This window comes from Eleutherodactylus coqui, chromosome 10 (assembly GCF_035609145.1).
Source record: "Eleutherodactylus coqui strain aEleCoq1 chromosome 10, aEleCoq1.hap1, whole genome shotgun sequence".
NCBI lineage: Eukaryota > Metazoa > Chordata > Amphibia > Anura > Eleutherodactylidae > Eleutherodactylus > Eleutherodactylus coqui.
Window position 1 is genome coordinate 28,889,600 of NC_089846.1, and position 26,306 is coordinate 28,915,905.

Below are 26,306 nucleotides of genomic sequence, written 5' to 3' on the forward strand. Positions count from 1 at the left end.
GACAGCTGCAGCAGGGGATTTCCTGCATCCCCATACATGCGAGGGTGTTTGCACATGAAAACACATTGCATCCACGAGGCTTTCACATGGACGGCGAGGGTAATAGCAGGCCGTGAATCACAGCCAGATATCTCCCTCGCCCTTGAGAAGCTTGCCTTACAGGTTTTGATAAACTTTCCCCCCAACAGATGATGTCTGAGTAAGAATAATGCCCAATCGTTTTTGTTGCCACGGCAGAAGTGACTTATCTCCCTAAAATGCTCCGTTAAGGTAAATGTCCATGTGTATGATGGAACCGCTGCAGACCTTGTGGAGGGACAGAGAGGAAGGCAAGTATGAGTACCATATCCCCAGATTCCATTGTGGCTACCTAAAGATGGCGGCAGCGTTTGGGCAGACTGATCAGATCTGATTATTTGGCCTGCTGACAATCATACGGTCTGGCGCCGCTGATCTCTATAGTTATACATAGAGATATGTAGTAAAGGGAGATCATTTTATTATGCCACAACGATACATTTCCACATCAATCTATTCTTATCCCAGCATGAATCATAAGGCGGATCGAAGACCTAGAATCAATATAGTGGCAGGAATATCGGATAATGAACTAAAAAACCCAAACACAGTAGGAACGTGCTAAAAAGCGAAGATAACACTGAGGTGCGGCTATACAACAACACAATGATGTTCCCCCTTCCAAGTAAAGTGCATTGTGGTAATCAGATAAAGGGAATTGTCCTCCTTTGTGTACAGTAAATTCACCAACTTAATACTTTATAACATGGTAGGATTTGCGCTCTATACAATCCCTTCTATAGTGACCGGACGCTTCTCCTGGGGAGGACCCGGATGTACAGGCACCATAGTCGTCTACACTAAGTGTTTCTGAACCCCAGTCATCTTCCCTCCCCAAAAGGCCAGGATTTCCATAGGATCGCAGGATTATGTCTGAGGCTCTGACCATTTCATCTTTCTATAGGAATTCTCCGACCATGACCTGTTGGGGGTCTTGAGGACGGGAGTTGAGAAGCCCTGCTTTCATCCTTCTGATATATAGCAGCTGTGACAACTTACCGGCCAGATATGCCAACACAGTTGAAAAACTACCTACTCTTAAAACTGAAGTATAGGCTATTTATTTGCGGTTACCGTCAACAGGGGATAAACCAAGGCAAAACTATTCTGCTGTTGTGCTATTGCAATATTTTCCATTAAACGGCTTCTTAGACAATTAAGTTTCTCATAAGTTGTCTGAGGTCTGAAAACTTTTGCCGTCTTCTCGTTGCTAGAGCAGAAGGATGGGACAATGCTGTGATCTCAGATAACTCCCTTTAGGGTGATTTCACGCTCATCTTTGTGACAGTTTTCGGAGCCCGAAGTGGTTCCAGCAGGAAGTCCTATAAGGCTGCATTCACATAAGACCAATACTGCATTCTTAAACCTGCCATTTTTCTGTGTGTTTATGTGAAAAAAACGCATCACATCTCTGTGCGTAAAAATTGCGACATTTTTCACACATCCATTAAAATGAATGGGCGATATTGCTACCCCCAAAAATAGGACATGTTGAGATTTTTCTATCTCGGGCTTTCGATACAAAATCACCCATGTGTAAGTTCTGTCCGAATCGCAACTGGACAGAAATTGAGCGTATAAATACGGCCTCAGTCCTCCCTGTATGTTTACAATCGCGATTCAAGCCCAAGAGTCTCTGGCGCAACTCGCATTGTGCAGAAGACCGCAGTTCTGCATGTTCTATGCTCACGTGAGACTCGCACAGAATTAGGTCATGCGAGAGCTGCAAACAATGGGGTCTATTTTCGTGCGTCTTGCAACACAAAAAACTCACATGAGAATATCAGCCATGTAAATACGGCTTTAGGGTGCATTCACAGAGGTTGGAATTATTCCGCACGCAAGTCCGCAGCTTATTCTACCGCTGCAAAATCCGCACCAAAACCCAGAAGTCTCTTCGCAGATTTGGATGCGGAATTCCAGGCTGAATTAAGAAATCTTAATTCCACATCGAAATCTGCATGGAGGCGTACGGATCTGGGGGTATAATAATTCCACCTATGTGAAACGCTCCTCAGGATTCTTGCACACTACCATTTTTGGGGCAGTGTGCCGTTTGTGTTAGTCCACGGACAGCACACAGCCCCATTATAGCCTATGAGGCTACGCACAAGGACGTTCTTTCACACAGACCGATGGGCCATGTGCAAAAACCTTATGGCATGTTATATCCCTGACTGTTGCATGGGCGAGAAATAGGACATGCCGATGTATGTCAGTGAGCTGTGCCCGTGTATATCGGACGGCACATGGATCGCTCTCCATCCACGGACTTGTGCCTCATACTTACAACTAGTGTGCACCTAACCTAAGGCCGCTTTCATAAGGTCGAGAAAATCCTGCGAGATTTGTGCATTGCGAGACACATGAATATGAACCACATTTTTTTTAATAAGGTCATATACATGAGCGATCTTTTTTCCAGCATCGCGGGGAAAAAAAAAGGGCATGTCCTATGTTTGGGTGTTCCCTCAGAACGCCTCGCTCATTGTTCTCAATGGGGCCGTCGAAAACCTCACACAGCGTGCGAAGTGCATGAGAATGCAATGCATGTTTCCCCATTGAAAACAATAGGAAACACTTGCCAATCCTCCCTCATGGCTTCCAGCTGTGTTGTAGGATTTGCGGCTTTCCTGAAGCAATGCGAGGCTTTTTTTTTGCACCTCGTGTTCGCAAAGAAATCGGCTATTCCCGTGTGCGATATCTGGTCAAGTTGCACGGCCCGGTATCGCACTCGCCCGTGTGAAATTAGCCTAGGGTCGCTTTCAGATGAGCATATTTTTAATCCGTATTTGATCCATGTTTTGCAAACTATAATTCGGAGCTAATGAACATCTGACTATTTCCATGGCTGTATCGGTCACGGCCATGCACTACGGTTGTCCGTTTTTGCTGAAAAATGCACCCATTATAGTTTATGGAAAGTGATTAAAATACAGATGCCTCCATCCGTGAAAGCAGATACATCTGTAATAAGTCCATATTATTAACTGGCCTTAAGGTCATATTCATTCACCTGTCACCCAGAGCTGCAGCTCCTACATATCACCTTTATTTACTCTCTGCGAGTCTTACCTAAAACCAACATGGATACAGATGGACAGAATTGCAAAGTGGTTCTATTGCATTGAATTTCGATCACGATAGAAGCCTGTAGTGATCTGTTTAACAGAACGGTGAGGTTATTACGGCATCTGAGCAGTTCTGTATAAGGTATACAGCAGAGGATTAGCTAAATATCCTCATCGTGTATAAACGCCATTTCCTACCGGATACGGGAACAAGACCTGCATTGATACCCTCCCCATTCATGAAGGCAGGAGTTCTACAATTTCTTGCTGAAGCTTTCCTTTAAAGCTGAATCTCCTCTATTATATAAAATGATAACTTTGAGACTTTGCATACTAACACCTCCGAGAGGAAGAATGGAATTAAGGCCCACAATGGCACTAATCCCATAAAACACTATAAATTACCCTGCGCCCTGAACCGCTTCTCATCCGGTTTGTTAAAAGCCCTTTGAAAGACACGGAGAAATGAAATCCTTCAGGTTGTCAGTGTTGCTGGTCGGATATCACATGACAGCAGCTCCGAAACACTGAGAATTGGGCTAATAAGGAGTCAAATGCAGCTCATGTGCAGAAAAGGAGCAGTAGGGAAGTCTTCCATTGCATAGGATCATATGTACAGTGGTTTGAGGTTGTTATTTCTCTGTGCTGGTTGAGTGAATATTAATCATCCACCCAAACCAATAGGAGTCACCGCCGAGATACCCGGATTGTAAACAAGTTAGGAAAAGCTCATAGAACACCTAGTAGGGAAAGTGGTTAGAACGCACCAAAACCTTCCAGCGTCAATGTTATTTTCATAGAAAGTGCAGTCAAAAGGAAGTTCATTGCTGAGAATGCTGTCCACTTAAGACCAGGGGGTCCTTGGCTTAGAAATCGATGGGCGGACTGTACCCTTTGGACTAGGCTTAGAACCAAACCAAGACATCTAGAAATGAGGAGAAACAAAAAAGAAATATGAAGCATGTCCAATTACGGCAACATGATTTCACTTTTTATTGAAACACTGATACATTAAAGGGTAAGTAAACTTTACAAAGTTCTGATATGTCATAGTGACTTGTCAAAAGTTTTGATCGCTGGGGGTCCCCCACCAATCGCTAAAACGTACAGGCAGAAACGCTTACCTGAGCGCTGTGCTTCATCACAGTTTCCATCACTGCTGGGAGCGGTGTACCAGCCATGAATAAACTCTATGAAGTCAATACATCACTCACAGTGACAACCGAACGCCCGCAGCGCTTCTTTCCACTCGTTTCAGTGATTGGTTGGGCTCTGGGTAGTGAGACCCCCACCAATTGAAATTTCTGACACGTCAGAAGTTTGACAAAAACAATATTTTTGTACTTACGAAAAATAGATTTTACGGTATGATTCATTGGGGAAGGGGGGGGGGGGGCAGCTGAAGTTCGTAGGGTTAGCTACTGCCACTAGGAGGTGCTGTGTCCCCCAATAAACAAGACGAGAAAAAGATTTTATGGTATGTGCAAAAATCTTGTTTTCTCCTTATTTCTTACTATTGGGGAACATTCCAGAGCAGTCCCTTGAGGGTGGGAAAAGTCTATAAGGATGCATGCAGACAGTATATAGCAGTCTGTAAAACTCTTTGACCAAGAGAGGCGTCTCCAGCTGCAAACGTATTTACCTGGTAAAACTTTGAAAAGGTATGCAAAGAGCTTCGTGTAGAAGCCTTACACATCGGCATACGGGAACCCCATTGTGTAGCGCCCATGAGGTGCCCACTGCCAGAGTAAAATGTGCCATAAGACGGAATGGGGGCTTTCTGCCCTTTGCATGATATGCCTCTGTCACCCCTGATCTGATCCAGCGAGAGATGACCACCTTTGAAGCTGAAAAACCACGTCTTGGGCCATCAGGAATCACAAACAGAGAGAGAGAGCGTCAGAGAGGCAAGTCCGCAAAACTAGACACTAATTAATGAAGAGAGTGCTCTTTCAGATGAACTGCGGATGGACAAAATGATGGCAGAACTATCTCTTCATTGATGTGGAATACCAACACCACCTAAGGTGTAAGAGAACGGACAGGTGGCTCGGCTGACAGAGCTGCGAGCTCTGAAACCTGGCCTATATAGATAACCGCAGTCAGGCCACCTTCCAGTTCAACAGTCGAGAAGGAACTTCACTCAACAGCTCAAAGGGATGAGAATAACGCATTCAGTACAAGACTAAGGGTCCCAAGGAGGGATCGAAGTATGAAGGTTTGGTGTGAGCGATCCCCTGCAGAAAAGTACTGACACTCAACTTTGAGGCCAGCGGAAGTTGGAAAAGTATGAATAGTGCGGATATCTAACCCTCCTGTAAAAAGGAAAGCTATAGAGAAATGCATAGGACGGAAATTGCGTTGCTTGCACCAGCAAAATAAATTTTTCCAAACACGATAATAAACCTGAGAGGATGGCGGTTTCCTAGTTTTTATTATAGTTTGAATGACAGGTTCTGCAAATCAACATGATCTCAAGACCGTGACTACAACAGTCCCGCCGTTAAAGGGTGAACAAATTCGGGGTGGAAGAGGGGTTCCTGTAAGAGAAGATCCTCTCGAGGAGCCACGGAGAGTCGACGAGATCCAGATACCATGCCCTGCCAAGCTAATCTGGGGCAATGAGAATCACCGGAAGGTCTTCAGTCCTGGGAATGGAGAAAGACGTACAGGAACCGCAATTCTGTCCATGGAATTACTAGTATGTCCACTGCTCAAGCAAGAGGGTCCTGAGATCTGGTCACAAAGATTGGCAGCTTGTGATTGATTCTGGAGGCCGATGTCCAGTTGGCCCCACTTTCGACAAAGTGCTTGAAAGATTTTGGGATGAAGATCCCATTCTCCCGGGTCTACTGTCTCTCTGCTGAGAAGTTGGCTACCCAGTTGTCTACTCCTGGTATGTTGACTGTTGAAAGTGCTGGAAGGTGATCTTCGGCTCAGGTCATAAACGAGTCCTGCGTTTACGATTTATGTACGCAATGGCCGTCGCATTGTCTGTTTGAATCCGAACTCGTAGCCCAGTTAGCTGGGGTGCAGTATAATCACTCGAATTTCCAGCACATTTATTGGAAGGGTGGTCTCCTTTTCGGTCCAAGTGCCTTGTGCTGAGAGATTTTTCAGCATACCCCTCAGCTGAAGAGGCTGGCATCCATGGTGAATACTTGCCACTAAAGGGTCAGAAAAGAGCATCCCAGATGGATCCGAGGGGAATCCATCCACCAAAGTAAGGAGAGCTGAATCTGAAGAGGTATTTGGATCTTTCAATCGAGAGAGAGCATGGACTTGTCCCACTTCAATAGAATGTACACTGGAGAGGCAGAGCATTAAATTGGCTGAAAAGAATCGCCTCGAAGGATGAGGCCATCATATTAAAACCAGCTTGTATACCTATTTCGGGGTAAGTGAACCTCTTCCTCAGTACTTGCGGGGTACATGCGTCTAGGTCGCTGACTGTGTATCTAACAGAGAATTCTCAGCAAACATCTGAGACAGCTCGGATCGGGTCTGACCTGCATGTGGCAGATTTAGTGAAAGAGGCCTTGGAAGGCTGAGACCTGGGACACCAAGCTGGTCTTGATTTAAATGAAGGCCTTTGTTTCGGTTCCTGTGTTTTTTGTTTTTTTAGTCTCAAAGTTCCAGAGACTGGAGCGGCAAAAGGAACGAAAGAGTTATTTTATTTTGCAGAACTCTTGGATGTCTGGGTCTGTTTTGTGGTAGGTGGACATTTTTACCCCAGTAGCCTCCAAAATGATTTAATTAAGTCTAGCTCCGAAAAGTGTTGAACCAACAAAAGGAAGACCTTTTAAGGACTTCTTGGAGAAGGCATCTGCATCCCAAGATTTAAGCCACAGGATAAGACACATGGCTTCCGAAATCAGCGTTGCGTGAACTAAGACTCTGTTGGTATCCAGGGAAGCTTCATATAGCTTCCCTGTTTGAGCTATCTATTGTGCAATATCTGCTAATTCATCCAGAGAAGAGCCGGAAATAATATTTTGGAGTAGTTGTTTAGCCCATTCCGTAAAGGCTTTGCTGACCCAAGTAGAGGCAAACACTGGCCTGAGTACCGACCCCACTGCCTCAAAAGAGGTTTTGGCTAATGACTATTTTCCTGTCATGGAGGTCTTGAAAAAACGAAATGTTAGCTATAGGGAGAGTGGCAGGGATGTTTCGCCAAATGGGACACTGGTGGGTCTACTGCTGGTGAAGATAACCACTTAACTAAGTCGTCTTTAAAAGGATACATGATGTCTAGACTCTTAGGTTTAGTGAAGCGTTTGTCAGGCAGCTCCATTCCTGTTCAATAACTCACCGAAACTCATAAAGCACTATTTTTTGAGAACGCTTTGGATGTCGAAATGAAAAAGTTGCCACTAATGTGGTCGAAGTTTGATCCGCGACCAAAAAGGTATCCAGACTATCCACCATAGTGGAGATTTTTGAAGCCTGTTCTTCATCTTGATCGGAATCAGAGAGGTAATCTGACCGACTAGGGTCTTGGGAGGGAGATTGCAATGGCATTTCAGGGAGAACTGAACGCGATGGAGATGCAGGGGATCTAGATGGTTGCCTTGAGTGGGAAAGTCTAGTTCTCTTTAGTGGTCTACCACGGGAAGAGTCCTGCATGAAAACAGTCTCCGTCGGACACATTTTGAAAAGCGTGACTAGCGGAACAGTCCAGCCTTTCTAGAATAGCGCTAGAGGTTCTGATAAGGTTTGTGACCGCCTGCAACAGGGAACTTGCTCATTCTGGTTCAGTGACTTGTAGGGGCTGGACAGGAGGTGTGCCAGTAGGGAATTCTATGGCAGCCTGTCGCGATGGATTGCAGTTAGAACACAATGGCTCCAACTGGCCGCATGTAAATTTTGGATTGCAAAGAGTGCACATATAGTATGTGTCTCTGGCCGGTCCCTGTCTAGAGTCTTCTGATCTGGAGTTGGACATGGCATTAAAACATCCACTAGCAAATGTAACAAAATTTTACAATATAGGCCTACTGCAAAATGTGCTGCAGTACAGGCAACAGCGCAGGAAAGGCCGCCAGAAACCTGCTTACCTGCAGGAGACTATTGGAGTCTAACACTTCCCAGCAGCTGACCTTAGAACCCTCGCTGAAGAGATGCACTTGCACTGCTTCAGGCAAGTATGGTGGCACTAGTAGAAGGAAGGTGTGGGATAGGGGTGTTACTGGTCCCTTGGCCAAGGGTCCCTCCTGATTAGGAGCTGGCCCCAGAACCCTAACAAGGCAGAAAATAGCCTTGTAGCTGCCTATCCTAGGGGATCTGTTTCCGTCTTGTATTTTGGGGAGGATGGAGGTAGTAGTAGATTGAGAAGAGACAGGAGGGAAGAAGAAAAGGGAGGGGGAGAAAGAATACTCACCTTAGTGTAGGATAGATACTTACCCTTTCAACAGGGAAGACATAGACATCATTACACCAGCAGTGTACACCCCTGTACTCGCCTACCTTTAAAGAGGCATGGAGTGCTCTGGTAAAAGGGGGACACTATAGCTGGCGGGTCAGATTAAAGTTCTAGCATGAACGTGCCTCTTTTTAGGAAAGGCAACAGAATGGTTATCTCTGTTCTGTTTGTCCTCCTCGGTGGTGTAACAGGGAGAGTCCTGCCTCCCTGTATCCCCTGAATCCAAAAGGGTTCCTAAAGACCAGCGAGAACCAGGTGTGCCACCTATGGACACTAACCTAAAACTAGTTAGCTTGATGCCAGTAGAAGGGGTATAGCTAGTAGGAGGAGTTAACACTTTTCTGCTTAGTGTCTGCCTCCTTGTGGCAGTAGCTATACCCACGGTCTTTAGCTGTGTCCCCCGATGATACGAACAAGAAAGTTGAGTTACCCTTTTAAAACAAAGGGAAGGAAGAGTGTTGAAATAGTTGCTAGAGATGTAAATGTTGCCTGGAGTTTACAGAGTAACATTTCTTCATTTATGCTTATTGCAGCTGTGACTCCAGGATGACCCTGTCACTTGTGGCTTCAGTAGAGGGGGCACAAACACTTGCAAGAACACTTATAACCATCATTTTCTTGCAATTTTCTTTCCCATAGCAAAACACTGTATATACTCGAGTATAAGCCTAGTTTTTCAGCACATTTTTTTGTGCTGAAAAAGCCCTCCTCGCCTTATACTCGAATCAGGGAAGGCTTTAAAAAAAAACCCTCCATACTCCCCTCCCAGCTGGCGTCTGTGACTCCGGTGGCTGTGTGGCAGGCTGCTTGAATTCTCTCCGCTGTCATCCCCCGCTGTCCTCTTTGCTCGGCTCTGTCATCCCCCACCGTCAGCGCTGTGTAAGTAAGATCTGTGATTGGATCGAGTGTCAGCCAATCACAGTCGCTGCTCGATCATTCACAGCCAATCAGGTTGCTTTAGAATTCTCCCTGCTGTCATCTCCCTGCTCGGCTTTCAAATCCCCTGCTGTCAGTGCTGTGTAAGTAAGCGCTGTGATTGGCTAGCGCTCAATCCAATCACAGCGCTTACTTACACAGCACGGACATAGCCAAGCAGAGAGGACGGCAGGGGATGACAGCGGCGAGAATTGAAGCCGCTTGTCGCACAGACGCCGGCTGGGAGGTGAGTATGGAGGTTTGCTTTTACCTAGTATATACTCGAGTATAGCTTGGCTTATACTCGAGTCAATAAGATTTTCCAATTTTTTTGTGGTGAAACTTATTGTCTCGGCTTATACTCGGGTCGGCTAATACTCGAGTATATACGGTAAGTTGAATGTAAGGTGCATTTGCCATGTAGACCTAACACAAAAGTATTAGTAGCAGAATACTGTAGTATTGATTCTTCTATTTCTATCAGTGAACCGTTGCCCCATTATGTTGCTTTTGGCCAAATACACTTATAGTGTAGTGACTGAAAGCAGCTGTGAATTTCTTACCATCTGTAGAGACTGGTGATCATTCTTTAAAGACTGTAACAAAATTTGATCAAACAGTCCTAGATGCTTTCTTAGATGAGGAGAGAGAACAGAACATCAAAACATAAAAACAGATCCATTACCTTATATTCTAGTGTCTCCTTTAGTAGATTTTCCTCTTCCACAGAGAAGTTGAGCAATACCGATACGGCTTTAATAAGATGAAATGCCTGAATTGTCAACGTGAAAGAAAAATAATAATAATTACATTTTCATAGTTTTTTGGGACAAAAACGTGGTTCACAGATAAACATATGACGGTGTCAGCAGAAGGGAAGAGCGGATGCAAGATATGTAGAGATACGAAACTGCAACATTGTTCTACAAAAGTGGCTATCATCTGATAACTATAGGCCAATACAGACTGCGAATACATATAGAACGCTGCCATCGTATCTACAGCCGTGCCTGATAATTTACTTTAGGGTCCTCACCTCTGCTTCTCGAGCAGACATAAACTTTAGTACAACATGTTTCAAGTACTCGAAGTTGATCTCCCGAGAGTCATTGAGATCAGCATTATTGGTCACGGTGAGGGAGGGGGCAGGTGGATCCGCAAGACTCAGCTTCTCCTCTGGTTCGGGTTTCAATCTCTAGAAGAGAATAGGTTTAAGAAAGATGAGCTGCGGCGCAATCTGAAACCATATTATACTACATTGTATTAATATACCCTTCATAGACAGAACAGCTGTCAGTGTTACTATAAGGGCAGCTTCAGACAACTGTATATTGGCCGGATTTTCACGCCCCTCGCCACTATTTGCAATGGGAAGGGGAGCAGCTAAGTGCCAGGACTTAGCTCCGCCCCTGTCCCTCCCATTGCAAATAGCGGCGAGGGGCGGAGAGGGGGCGGGAGCTCAGTGCACTGCTCCCGACTCTTCCAGCCTCCTCCCCCTGCAGAGAGGAGCATCGTATATTGGCCGGGTGTGAAAACCCGGCCGATATACAGTCGTCTGAATAAGCCCGAAGTGTGGTATTTCCATCTTCCACAAACACAGGTCTACTGTTGGCTCACAACTTCTACCAGTGTGCACTAGCATTCAACTCTATGGAGCCAAAAACTAAATAGGCACTTTTGAAACATCAAGGGGTACAAGGTGCAAAACAAAGAAACAAACATTTATGAGAAGTAATGTAAAAGTGGCGTAGTGGCCCACAGCAATCAGAATCTATCTTTCATTTTACTAAGGCCTATTAGAATATGAATAGCAAAATTTGATTAGTTGATATGGGCAACAAAGTCCACTTTTGCACTACTTCAGATGATCTTCTCAAACGTTTCAGACGAATATCTTAAAACCAAAATTATAATGAGCAAAAAGGAATAATCCAACAATAGAAGTCAGACACTGACAGTGCCAAGAGCTTGATCTAGAAAAGCCCATATGGATGAAAAGAGGAGAAAATGGAAAAAAAAACAGGGAGATTATAGAGTAAGCGGGGCCACGGCTGCAGCGCGATATACCCAGCCATGCTGACATACCCATGATAGGTCCTCTTTAACCCATTTAGGACCAGGCACTGTAAATATATGGCACCTGGTCCCGGGCTTTAAGCCCAGCCGTATGTAACTATACGACAGGGATTAAACCCTCCTGCGTCTGTAATCAATCAGAAGAAGGACAGGTTGTCAGCTGTTAGTACCCCGAGTATATAGCACTCAATGAGCGCTGTGTACTAAAAGGTGAAAGTGGAAGTGTAACTTCCACTATGGGAGCCCGGGGCTCATGTGGCCACTGGGATTCCCTGCTACAGCAGAGCTGCAGGGTCGCAGCAGACCCTGACTAGCTCTGCCAGTGACTAATGTCACTATAGGGGATGTTTTTCCCTGTAACTGGGGCTCCTATGGATGCCTCAGCTACAGTGGGAAAATGCCAAATAATAAAAATGTGAATGTCCCCCAGAGGTCTTGTATGACATTATGGGGGACATAGATAGTAAAAAAACATGATTACATACGTCAGTGAATAAAAATTACAGAATAAAACAATAATATATTCATAAGAAAGAAAATAACCCAAAGCCGATGCCAACCAAAACCGTTGCTATAGGCGCCATGTAAACCAAAACCAATAAAGATAATATACATCTGTCCCTCCCCCTGTTTTCTTCTCTTTCTCTTCTTTCAACTTTTCTAATTTTGTTGTTTTTATTGATAATCTGCGGTATTATTTTAGCAAGATGTCAATGTTTATTGGTTTGAAATGTTGTATTATGTTTTCCAACAATGCTCTTCACCAACAGGCGCTAACACAATCCTCCCCTCACACCCGCCAATACCCCCCCCCCTACCTGACCCCCAAAGACACACACAAGGGGACTAAATTCTATACCCACGTAAACAATGACGTCCCTAAGGTGTCTTAGCTGGAACGTGCAAGGACTCGGCACAGCACTTAAGCGAAGGACAGTATTTTCATACATTAAACAATTAAACCCTCATATCACTAGCCTGCAAGAGACCCACCTCACCAAAGATAAGGCAGACAACCTCTCAAAACCATGGATCCAATGGGCCTCCCACTCCTTTCACACCTCCTCCTCTAGGGGCGTATCTGTGCTAATCCACAAGTCGATACGCTGGAACCCAATCGCTACCTGCAGAGACCCTGAAGGAAGGTTTATATTCATATACGGAGAAATAGACTCTAAACCATATGTCATCCTATCCATATACAACCCGCCCCACAATAACCTCCACCTTCTGCAGACTGCTATAGCGTTTGCACATCACTACCCAATGGCGGAGGCGATCTGCCTAGGCGACTTCAACATGATAATGGACCCTACCAAAGACAAATTCTATACTCCCTCCAACCCCACCCCCACTTCAAACTCCCCCTTGAGACAACTAATTGAAAGCGTCGGATGGGTTGACCTCTGGCGACACCACCACCCCGAAACGCGGGAATATACCTGTCACTCACCGGGTTATAACGCGCTGACAAGAATCGACTACATATTCAGTTCCATAGAACTAGCGGTACACCTCTCAAATATAACACACTGCCCGAGAGGCATCTCGGACCACAGCCCCATATTGCTAACCCTAAAATTCCCCCAAATCAAAATAAGACCCACTTGGAAACTGCACCCATTCTGGCTTAAACTCATTGGATCAGACGACCAGATGCCCTTCCACATCTCCTTATTTTTAGATGCCCACAAAGACAATACCCACCCCGCCTTGAAATGGGACACCCTGAAGGCCTACATCAGGGGTTTTCTAAAATCCGCCATTTCACACATTAAAAAGACGACATCCCAAGCTGATAAAGATATAGAAAATCAGACCTTAGAAGCCGAGAAGAAATACATATCAACCCCCACCGAAACCAACAAAATAGCCTGGCTTAGCCTATCCCGACTTTATAAACAACAAATACATGCCAAAGCCAAACGCCAACTATTCTTCTCCAAACAACACTACTTTGAATTAGGGAACCAATCTAGCCACTTACTCGCTAACCTCATCAAACGCGAAAACCAAACAAATACGATCCTCAAGATCAAAAACCAGCACGGAATAGAGTCCACTGACGCCCCATCCATCACTAATTGCTTTAAAGAATTCTACGCTAACCTGTACACGTCATCCTCCAATAACACAGTGGCAGACATTTTAGAGTATCTAAATGACCTAAATTTCCCAACCCTCACCGAGCAGCAGGTCGATCTTCTAGAAGCCCCCTTCACTCTGGAAGAGATCCAACTAATAATCCAAGAAATGGCCCTTAATAAATCACCAGGACCCGACGGTCTCCCAATAGAGACATACCGCAAATACTTCGAACAACTAGGCCCACAACTCCTTGAAGTATTAAACCAAGCGCAAATAGACAAAACACTCCCGACTTCATTTTACAAAGCCTCCATAGTAGTGATCCTGAAGCCTGGGAAAGATCCCACAGACTGCGGCTCCTACCGGCCTATATCACTTGTGAACGCAGACTACAAGATTCTAACTAAAATTCTGGCCACCAGGCTGAATCAAGTGATCCTCTCCATCATACACCCTGACCAGACGGGCTTTATGCCAGGAAAATCCACAACCATAAACATCCGCAGAGTCCAAACGGCCATCCAACTAGGCAAACAATATAATATGCCTTGGGCCCTAGTCTCACTTGACATGGCAAAAGCATTTGACTCGGTGGAATGGGCTTTTCTGGAAGCCTGCCTGATCCGCTTCGGATTCGGACCCAACTTTCAACAATGGGTCAAAACCATATATAAGTCCCCGAGCGCAAACGTTATTGTCAATGGGGTCCCATCGGCGGAATTCCAGCTAACAAGAGGCACCCGACAAGGGTGTCCTCTATCCCCGGCCCTGTTCGCCATTGCCATTGGCGATCCGATTAAGAAATGCCCCCAGCGTGACCGGCATTAAATGGTCAGACCTGGAAAGCAAACTAGGACTATACGCAGATGACACAATCCTATTCCTATCGAACCCATCAAACTCCTTCGTCCAAACCATGACACACATAGACAGATTCTCCCACTTCTCCGGACTACATGTCAATTGGTCCAAATCAACAATCCTCTACACAGAAGCTAACCCAAAAAATGACCCCTATGTAGCAAAATATGGTCTAAAACCAGTCTCAACATTTAAATATCTGGGAATGCTTATGTCATATGACCATAATAATGCAATAATAGACAATATAAACCCACTTTTAGAAAACACAAAACACAAACTGAAACGATGGGCTAAACTACCACTATCTGTAGCTGGACGTATAAACCTCATAAAAATGGGTCATCCAACCCAAATGCTTATACATATTACAACATATGCCAGTGAGCGTCCCCAAGCAATTCTTTAAGACTTTAAACTCCCTAATCACAACATTTATTTGGAATTCCTCGCGCTCCAAGCTGAGCCTATCAACCCTACAAAGACCCAAAGAACAAGCCGGAATGGCCCTTCCGGACCTCCGGCTCTATTACCTAGCAGGACAATTGCGAAATATTAGATCATGGGTTCTAGGAAAGGAACTGCCTATAGCAGACAAACAACTTGCAAAGCAAGTAACAGGTCATAATCTCCTGAATTTCTTAGAATTCCCGGAACACACCAAAACCTCTGAATTAACTCCACTTCATAAACTGGCTCTCAATGTATGGAGGGAAGCAAAGACACTGCAACGATACCAAGGTGTTGTACCAGAACTCCCTCTTTGGAATAACCCCGGCCTTATTGCATTACAGTCTGTCCCAGACCCACAGTACTGGATCGCCCAAGGAGTACAAACGCTAAAAGACGTATACATAGATGGAACGCTCCCCACATTCACACAACTGCGCGACAGGTTACAGGCCCCGCACCTCCAGCTATTTAGATTCTTTCAACTGAGACATGCATTAAACTCTCAATTTCCCCCCCCCCTCCACAGCCCGCATAACCAAGTTCCCCATAATAGGCATCCTCAAATCCCAAGGACCCAAAGGCCTAATATCAGTCTTATATACACACCTCCTCTCAGCCAAAATAAACCCCAACCCTCCCCCAGCATTTGATAAATGGAAGCGCAACATCACCTCCCTCACACCCGAGGAATGGCAAGACGTCTCTGAATCCCATCTGTCAGTGTCACCTGCCGTAAACAATAAGCTAATCCAACTATACATCATACACCAAGCCTACCTCACTCCCAAACGATTACATAAAATGCGTGGCGCCACCTCGGACTCGTGCCAGAGATGCCGCCAACCAGGGGCCGATTTTTGGCACCTGATCTGGGAGTGCTACTTCGTCAGGGAATTCTGGTCAAAAATGACAAACCTCGTGAACTCACTTCTACGACCCCCATTATCCATCGAATTAGACCCCAAGGTGGCGCTGTTCGGCTTACTGGAGGAGGAGACGTGGCCATACCACACCCGCATTTTTCTCGAAAAGACGCTATTCCTAGCCCGCAAAGAAATAGCTATGAAATGGATGGCAACGGAGCCCTCCTCGATCTCACACTGGGTCCAATCCGTAAACACTGTAACTTCATACGAAAAAATCATATACCAAAAAAGAGGATGCCCGACCAAATTCCAAAAAATATGGGGAGCCTGGCTAGGCTCACACTCTACCCTAACCACTGACTAAAATTAAAATTACCCTACGCTAACCCTCCCCCTCCCCACTCCTCCAATAACCCCCCCCTCCCCTTCCTACCGACAAATGCCTGGAAGACCCAAAACTCTCAACTCCCAAGACCCAAAACAAGAAAGAGCAGAAGTTGTTTTTTTACTGTTCTTATAAGTTAAAAAAAGTTTATTGTTACATATATGTGATCAGACAGTCTGAGTGACACAGCAACAAAAATGATGTTAACCCGATGCAAGACCCTGATTTTATTTACATCACTATGTACCGTGCAAATCTTCTTTGATATGTATCTCACAGACTGCTTATTACTAATTAATAAACAAAACGAATTTAAAAAAAAGATAATATATATCAAAACGTATGAAACAAAACAAGGAACCCGTTCCCATATTATATTTACGCTAAAATAAAGTAATTAAATTTAAAAAAAACTAGAAATGTTTAAAAAAAAATCTTTTTTTTTTAGCTTTTTACCCCGAATAAAACTAAAAAACAGAGTCAGTGAAAGAGATATTAAAAAATAGCCCTATATGTTACGGGGAAAAAAACGCATAGAAAAGTATTCTGATAGCTAAAAGGGAAAAAAATAGGGCAGGTACACCACCACATGGGTAAAATCCCTAAAAAGTGTCTGGTCCTTAAGGTACAACACAGACTGGTCCTTAAGGGGTTAAGGGAGAATACTACAATGCCACTTTCAAATAACAGCATTTTAATGGCCCTGTTAGGTTTGCAAAGCCCGGACCAGAACCACAGGAGGTCCAAGTGTTCAGTCTAGAACACTGACCCTAAAGTGCAGCCCCATTACAGCGGTCAGATGCCGGCCTAAGAAATAAGCTCTTTTGTCCACCAACTCACCAGCTCTTTTTGCAACGTCTTCTTCAGTTCCGCCATTCTCTGTTGAAGTTGTTTTATTGTCTGGGAATAAACAGAATTTGGTAAATTTATCAATGTATTAATGTCATTTTTCTAGCATGAAAACAATGAAAAATAATGGCATTTGGGTCAAACTATTGTTTTTAATGTGAGCCCTGGTTTCCTAATTCCAATCATTGTTTTAAAGACTTGTTTAAAGAGCCGTACATTGATTTGAAGGAATGCTGCCATCCAATAGATGGCGCTGCCGAGGCATTGTTCCATCTTCCTTATTTGCATACATATTATTGTTCATCATTCAGTCGCTGGCCGATCTTACAATGCACGATCATCACACGATCCAGTGTAAAAGGGCCCTAACTTTTTCGCACATAGGGAATAGAAATAGTCAGTTTAACAATTTAGATGTCGATATTTTTGTGTGTCTAATCCCTTTGTTCCTGCCAGAATTATGGGTCAGTAACGCCATCTTTTCTCCTTAGGGAGAAATATGCAAATAAGGGAGATAAAACCATAAATATTTCTACAGCCCCGACTATTAAAAAGGCAGCATTCCTGCAAGTCAATGTTAGACTCTTTAAACAAGCCTTTTAACAATGACTGTAGTCAATTCCCAGTCATTGTTACAAGGCTTGTATAAAGAGTCTAACATTGACTTGTAGGAATGCTGCCTTCTAATAGGTGGCGCTGCAGAGATATTGTTCCATCTTCCTTATTTGCCAGAATTATATAATGATTTTGCTTTAAACTAATACCAATTAATCCAAGCTGTTTCAGTCGCCCTTGTAATAGCTCTTAACCCCTTAATGACATAGCCTATTTTGATCTTCAGGATATGGCAATTGTTTACATCTCTGTTTTCTTGAGTCATAAGCTTCCTGAGAGGGTTTATCGTGGGATGAGTTGGCGTTTTCATTGGTACCATTTTTAGATACATGACTTTTTGAAGGTTTTTAACTAAAAAAAAAAGGCTTTTTGTGTGTGTGTGTGTGTTTTTTTGTTCTATTTGTAAATGTTTTACTTCACTTTCCTTTTAGATTTCCTTTGCATTTTTTCTCCCACTAGGGGACTTGACAATGCAATGTCTCCCTCTGTCTAACCATTGAGATACAGTTGTTACTATTGACTGCAACATCCAACGAGTTAAACTGCTGGGATCGGAATTATCTCTAGTCCTGGCCATTTGCAGCAATGACACCTGTAATATAGACCTGACACCCACTGCAGATGGCACAAGCTCAGCTCCAGAGCATGTATCATGACAGAGCTGTACATATACATATTACCTAGCTGGCAGCAGCGCCATGTACACATGGAGCATGTGGCCAAATCTAAAGCTTCCATGCATTGGATGCACTCACTGCCTTTGCTCCATTACATCAGTTAGTCTGGGATTACTACAAAGCATGTATTAGCTGTCGCTGCACCCTAATGACACTTTCCCTGTCAAACGCACCTTATTTTTTTCAGCAATCTGTTGCTCCATTTCCCGGTTCCCCTTTTGGAGCTGTGCAATGTCACCGACTGTCACCTCTCCGTTAGGCTCCTGAGTATGTGTACCATGCAAACGTTCATGAAGAGTAGAGACTTCCTCTTGGAGTGACGACACCTGGAGTAAAAGAAAAAAAAAAGTCTATTGTGGCTCGACTATATAAAGGTCCGGGCCTAAAACACCACTGGAAAGTAAAAGTATTCTGCTTTTCCTTCACTAACACGTGCATCAAACTGACAGTTAACATGACCGCTGCTCTCCAATTCTGTTGTGAGACCCCAAGCATGCGCTACCAGCTACAGGCCGTCAGGATGTGCTGAGAGTTGTAGTTGGAGAACCCGAGGTTGGAGACCAATACTTCAGGCCATCGCTGGACTGAAATAATACTTTAGGAGATCACTAGAGAACGCTATCAGCAAGCTCGCTAATACACACAGGGTTATTGCAAATGATCTTCCCGATGTGAAAGCCTCATAACTCACATTTAATGACGCTCTGATATATAAATTTGATATAAATGGAAACAAACTCAAAAAGTTTTTGGTTTTTTTCAAACTTTTTTTTATTGACCTTTTCATCATAGCAAAAAAAATTATTTCAAAGATGTTGTCTGTGTCTGAAATGCATTGGTAAAACCTTCATATAAAACATTTGCATTGTCTGAATGTAGTCACATGTTGTAAAAAGTTTTGTTGTAGAACATCAAAAATGTTCTCCACATCAGAGGTGATCAATGTGAGCCCCCTTTGTCACTCGACACACATCGATTCTGCATTCAAGTTCCATTGTATCCTGATTGACTGATGCAATGGCTCCTGTGATGTGTACTCACAGACCATCATGGTGGGTGGTAAGGATGGCTTGTAGACTTTTCACACTCCCCCAGAGGAAAAAAAAAAAATCAGCAATAAGCTCCAGGGAACGTGGAGGCCAAAAACAGTTCACTATCGTCATAACCTGCACAGCCAATCCATCTGTTTGGTAGTCGCCTATTGAGCTCACTTCTGACTTCATTTTAAAAATGGGGTGAGGGTGGAGGGGTACACTATCCTGTTGGAAGATGAAACCTGGGATTTCCTGTTCCAGCTGCGGTAGAAGCCATATCTGTAGCGTCCAGGTACGAAATCCCCAGGATTGTTTCGTCATGGGAGACAAGGGGCCGGACACTTTCCTGCAGGTTATAGCGCAGAACACATTCATCTCAGGGGGAAGTCACACATACGCGCCACGTAGACAGGTGGGTTCCCCCACCAGATTCTGACATTGTTTGTTAACTGATGAAAGGTGGACGGCGGCTTCATCACTAAACACTAAAGACTGCATGAAGCCATCGCTTTCCATTACAGTCTGCAGACTCTCACAGAAAGAATGTCGCCGCCCTATGTCGCCCGGTTTCCAGGCCGGTTACTATTGCATTCGATAGGAATAACATCACAAACATTTGCGCAGAATCTTCAACAGTCGGCGGCGGGACGTCCAATTCTCTTCGCTGTGACAGTGGACTTCTGAGGACTTTGTGTGAAACTTGCACGGATGCTCTGCCGTTTCCACGCTTACTGGTGGACGGACAGATGATGTTCTCTTACAGATGCAACCTTTTTCCTTAAAATTGGAATGCCGCTTACGAATTGTGCGCCCGCTGGGGGATCTGCCCCAAACTTTATTCTAAAATAATGTTGCACACCAACAACTGGTAGACGTGAAAATCAAGGACACTAAACGCTCTCTTGTCTTCGCTGACAGCCATTTTGTCTTATATCCCCCTACTGACTACTACGGTAGAATAAAACATTTTGGGCCTCATTTCGCAAAACTGTCTAACAGTAGGACTATCCTTGTTGCCCGTAGCAACCAATCACAGCACGGCTTTTATTTTACTGTAGCAGTTTGAGAATGAAAGCTACACTGTGATTGGTTGCTATGGGCAACAAGGACATCTTACTGTTACACGGTTTCGCTAAATGAATATCTTTGAGTTTCTGCTTCCGTTGGTATGAAATTTATGTATCGGAGTGTCAAATATGTTTTATGAGTATTTCAAAGCGGGAAGATCATTTGTAATAACTGTATCATCTCCTGCTCTCTTACCTGTGACTCACTTGCCAGCAGAGCCTCCTTTTGTTCCTGTAGCTGCATCTTGACATCTCTTACATGTTTCTCGGCAGACTCCTCGCTCTGAGCTGCCCTAGTTTTATACGCTTCCAGATCAGACTGTAGCTGCTGCATTTTTAATACAACGGCGTCATAATCTGTTGGTGCAAGTAGTTAAAAGACTTAGGTGAAAATGCACGTTTTTTTTTCACATCTGTAAACCACAATAGATTTATGTCAGATTTTCTAACAAATTGTAAATCTCCCAAAAGCGGCCACCTTATGCAAGTGAGTGTGATAGAGTTAACCCCTCCCTATCCCACTTCATTATAGCATTTAGAGGACACATTACTGCTCCCTCACTCTTCATCAGTTAAACAATGGTAGATTCGGAAATGCCATATACTTGAAAGGAATTTCCAAGAGTCGGAAAACATTGACTGAAATCTTGGGATGGCACAAAATAAACTAAGTCATACTCGCCACTCAGATGTTCCCCAGATTCTGCGCAGCCGCTCTGGTTACGTGCCATGCATTGTACATGTGATCACTGCAGAGATCACTGGCCTCAGAGGTCATGTCTGCATGAATGGCATATGACCGTTGAGGCCAGTGATTTGCTAAGCAGTTACATGTACAATGAAAAGTACTTGGTAGCTACATCAACTTCCTGGACTGGAGCAACTGCGCTTGACGCAAGGCACATCTGACCAGTGAATACGGCTTAGTTTGTTATTTCTGCCATTCATAGACATTGGTCAATTTATTCTGATTCTTGGAAAACCCATTTAGCAATTATCCTTTGAAAGTTGTTGCCCACTTTAGACAACCCCTCTTCATATGCACTACTAGGACATACAGATGTAACAGAGGGGGTTTCCTACTTGGCCTGTATCTATTGACCAGTAAAACAAAGAGCACTTCTCTCTGTAAGGGACTTCGCTTGTACATAGGTTAAACTGAAGGTCTATAGATTTCAGTGGGACTCATATAACAACATAGGAGAGATGAAGAAAAGCTGGCTAATTTCCCCATGATAACATATGATCACAGGACCCCCGCTACCAGCTTATTGCTGGAGTAACTTTGTGTTAGGAATGGAACTGTCATGAGTTATTTCGCAGTTACTGATAATTACTAGCAAAATGTGATTGTTCTCAGCAAGAGAAACCAAGTAATCTTGTAGATATGATACCTTTAATGGCTAACAAAAATACATGATGTTAATGCGAGCTTTCAAACCTACGCAGGGGTCTTCTTCAGCTTCATGGAATACATAAGAGGATGGATGGACAGATAGACAGACAGGTAGACAGGTAGATATGTAGGGGATGTGAAAGTTTTATAGTCTAAATTAGATAGATTTCTCATAATCCCACTTCCAATGTTAATTTCTGTCTAGAGAGCTTCAAAGATGGTTATAGGCTTGTACTCCCAAATTCTTCTATGACGTTGAGATTTGAAATAGCCTTTTAATATAGTAACTTTCATATGTTCTGGGTTAGCCATTAAAAGGTCTCCTATTTACAAGATTACGTGGTTTCTCCTACTGAGAACAATCACATTTTGCTCTACTGGCTAACTCGGTACCAAACTTTATTCTAATTACTAACAAAATATCTTAGGATGAACATGGTTATTGGCTGGTGAATAGTTGAAACTACATAGTCGGTTCTTAGTGTGTAGTACGGTCCTCGTTCTGTGCTTAATCACAGCACTGAGTATACTTTGATGTCACTTCAACACTTGTTCATCATTCGATTCAATTTCTTATGCCGCCATAAATTGGAATGCACTTTGTATAAAGACATTTGTAATGTACTAATGATCCTTTGCTGGTGTGAACTGCAGAACCAGTGCCAACCAAGATGTTCTTATGTCAAATACTACTTGTTCAGAACAGCAGAGGATTAGGCTGTGTACAAGGGCCATTAGAAAGATAGATATTGCCCAGTGTTTCTCAGTCTAATACATACTGGGAGAAACCTCTTACCTCCTTTTAGTAGTGCAGCCTCTTCATCCTTTCTGGCCAGCCCCTCCACCTTCAGGGTAATCTCCTGGGTGTTCTTCTCGATTACAGCAGTCAAATCCACCACCTGTGAGAACCCAACGTGTAAAGAATATCAATATGGAAGATCAATCTGAACTATTAAAGGGAACACATCCCCAGGTTCATGCTTTCCAAACCACGGCAGCATGAACTCGGGACAGGCATGTACATTGCGGCCCATGTATGTTTATTGTGAAACATTTCAAAATAAAGACAACTTGAAGTTTGAATGAATGGAAATCCGAATCACAGGACAGCGCTGCACTGGTCTCTCCCTGCGCACATCATCTAGAATGACACACAAGCAGAGAGAGAGCTGTCCCTCTAGATGAGCTGGGAAAGGCTGGAGCAGCTCTATCCCCGTGACTCGGAGCACTGATCAGAATCAAACTTCAAAGAATGTTTATTCTGATATGCTGCAGTGTTTCAGAATAGGACATACATGGCCGCAAAGTACATATCTAGCCGAGTTCATGCTGGTTCAGGTATCATGAACCCGGTGAAAGGTTCTCTTTAAGGCAGCAAGCTACTATCAATGGAAATGATTCAATTCCCAATTAAAAAATAAATTGATACAGAACTATAGCTGCCACACAATATGCACTAATAAAGCAAGGCCAGCCAAGCATCACAGAGCTGCTCAATGCTTACTGCAAACATACAGTACTGGTTTGCATCTCAACTATACATTGCAACCAGAGTTCGCATAATGTCTCATGTATTTTTCAGTCTTGAAGTTCTGTTTCCTGTACTTGTAATCACATACCTGCTGCTGAAGATCTTCTTTCTGCTTCCGTGTTTCTTCCAAAGCTTTGGCAATCTCAACGCTAACAGTCTCTCTACTACTGAACTCCTCCTGCAACAAGTTACAGAATAGTTCGGCTTCAAATGATATATTGATTCATATGTACAGGATAAATCCACAGATTTCTATGGACTTACTAGATGCATGTGAACAAACAGTAAATCTCGTTTCCTTTTGCGGAAAGCCAATGAAGCACCTCATAGCTTTTGACCATCAAAACTGCTAATTGAAATTAACGCTTGCCCTGGTATGCTTTCAACTCATTTAGGTTTTGCCTGTAATGTCAGAGTGTAATTTACTTCCTGAGTAAAGGGGTAAGCTATAAAAAGGTTCCATTTATGAGGAACGTCAGTCACAGCCTCCCGCCCAACTATCGCTCCTGTTCTTAACTACAGGACCGATAGTCGTTCAAGTGAATGGAGATGGAGCGGCCGGGGATCGTTCTAGCCACCCGCCTCCATTCGCATTAACCCTTTCTAATCCACTGTCTGACCTCTGAAGACCTTATGATTTAGGACTGTACGGCTCTGATGTTGTAAGACGTCCGTCGGGGTTCTCTTACTGTATATTGCCAGCCTCTCTGCTGTCGGAGCCTATCCAACGTGTCACCTCATGCAGTACTGGCTTTAGCCAGCATATAGCGCTGTTGTGTAACGGCAGCAAAAGAGTAAGCCCCCTAGGAAAACCAGGATACAAATTGGATTGGAAAGGGTTAAACAGGAGTTGCTCAAACATTGAGCAGCTCCTCTTTACACGGGCTGATTAGTCACTTCTTTTTAGCTATGCTAAAAACCAAGCGACTGACAGGTGAGATGAATTCACGCTCAGTGCCCTGTTGGCAGCAGAGTGTAAATGGGATGATTATCGGCAGAATTTGCTGTTTCCAGCAAGAATTCGGATGATAATCACCCCGTGTAAAGGTACCTTAAGTGAATCTCACTATAATGCTCACTATCACACTGTAACAGCATAAGAGTTTAAAAGGGCTAAGCAACCTTTTAAAAACTGATGGTCTATCTTCAAGGTAGGCCATTATTATTTGATCGATGGGCGCCATTAAACTAATTGAACAGGCTGCAGGGCTCATAGGAGTGCTGTAGCCTCTTCAATGTTTACACCTGGGAATGACTGTGCTTGCACTACAGAGCACCGCATTATTGATAGCAGCTGCTCTGAGTACTAAGGGCTTGTCCTACTGAAGTGAATGGGACATGCTGTAGTACTCAGAATGGACTTTATCAATAATATTGCAGTACGAGCAAGATCATGCTCAAGGGCTAACCACAATGTCTTGCACTGCATCTGTTTCACTTATGGACTTCCAAAGTGTACGCGCGTATGATGTTCTAAGTTTGGGTTCGCAGACCCGCGACCAAGCGGGGACACACTCTGGAAGTCCATACGTGAAACAAATGCAGCATAAGACAGTGTGGACGGACCCTCAGATGTAAACATTGAAGAGGCCGCAGCCTCTTCAATCAGCTGATCGGTGACTACCAATTAGATATTGATGGCCTAACAATACTCCTGCTACTCATCCACATACCAATGCTTATCTAGAATAGACCTAGCGGTAGGGAATATTCAGATATATAGAGATATAACCTCAATAGAATATCTACCAAGAGTTGTTTCTGACCACTCCATCCTACGTCTGGACATACAGCACAGTAACACTGTGAGTCATTCCCAAAAAAGATGGAATCTGAACTCGCACTGGCTAAACATATTAAACAAGGAAATAGTGAAAAAAAACACTAGAGGAATACTTCATATTAAATAAGGATACCACAAGTATGACGATTTGCTGGGAGGCCATGAAGGCATATATGAGGGGGGTATACATACAGCAAATCACACAGGCAAAAAAAGGACATAGAGAAAGAGGGCAAAAAATACGAGGCAAACTAAAAGAATCAGAAGAAAATTACATAAAAGAGAAAACTATAACAACACTCAACCTATGGAAACAGGCCCAAGAGGCCCTTAATAAATACGTCCTAGAAACGGCAGCCACTAAAAATGGGTTCAGGAAACAGACATATTATGAGGAGGGAGAAAAAACGGGACATATGCTGGCAGTTATAGCCCGAGCACAAACTAGCCCCACATACATCATTGAACTAAAAGACGCACAAGGCGAGATAGTCAGGGACGCAACATCCATAAGAGAGATTGCACGGGAATTTTACTCCTCTCTGTATTCCTCGAAACTGGAAAAAACGGTAGAACAAATCGAGGAATACTTGGCGGATATAAGAACACATAAATTGACGGAGGAACAGAGAGAGTTTCTAGATGCACCAATAGACTTGGAGGAGATGCAAGAGGCAGTAAAAGATATGCAAAATAACAAGGCCCCAGGGGAGGATGGTTTCCCAATAGAATTTTACAAACAACATGCAGACACTTTATTACCACAACTCCTGGAGACATGGGCGGGGGCGGAAAAGGAAGGGGAACTACCACAAACAATGCGAAAAGCAAAAATAATAATTCTGTTAAAACCAGAAAAGGACCCCCTGTTGATGGACTCGTATAGGCCGATATCGCTGTTAAACGCGGATGTCAAAATTATAGCAAAAGTTTTAGCCAAGCGGCTATCACAAGTGGCATCCACCTTGGTGCATCCAGACCAGAGTGGGTTTATACCAGCAAGATCAACGGCAACGAACATCCGTAGAGTATTTCTAAACCTACAAATACCCGTAGATAATACCGGAGACAGAATCATATGCTCACTGGACGCGGCCAAGGCGTTTGATAGCGTTGAGTGGCAATACCTGTGGAAGGTA

At 43.8% G+C, this 26,306-nt stretch overlaps 1 protein-coding gene across 5 annotated transcripts in view; it reads right to left on the reverse strand.

Annotated features, from left to right (window-relative positions):
- Positions 1–475: 475 nt before the first annotated feature.
- Positions 476–26,306, reverse strand: part of GOLGA1 (golgin A1) — a 66,143-nt gene continuing 40,312 nt past the window's right edge. For all 5 annotated transcript variants that reach the window (XM_066580747.1, XM_066580746.1, XM_066580745.1 and 2 more), the window contains 8 exons: positions 23,473–23,562; positions 22,650–22,752; positions 20,654–20,814; positions 18,530–18,682; positions 17,056–17,115; positions 10,523–10,681; positions 10,172–10,258; positions 476–4,074 (listed from right to left, as the gene is read on the reverse strand). In XM_066580747.1, the coding sequence (XP_066436844.1) occupies positions 3,994–4,074; positions 10,172–10,258; positions 10,523–10,681; positions 17,056–17,115; positions 18,530–18,682; positions 20,654–20,814; positions 22,650–22,752; positions 23,473–23,562 (894 nt within the window). In that variant the 3' untranslated portion in view covers positions 476–3,993. The remainder of the gene's footprint in view (positions 4,075–10,171; positions 10,259–10,522; positions 10,682–17,055; positions 17,116–18,529; positions 18,683–20,653; positions 20,815–22,649; positions 22,753–23,472; positions 23,563–26,306) is intronic.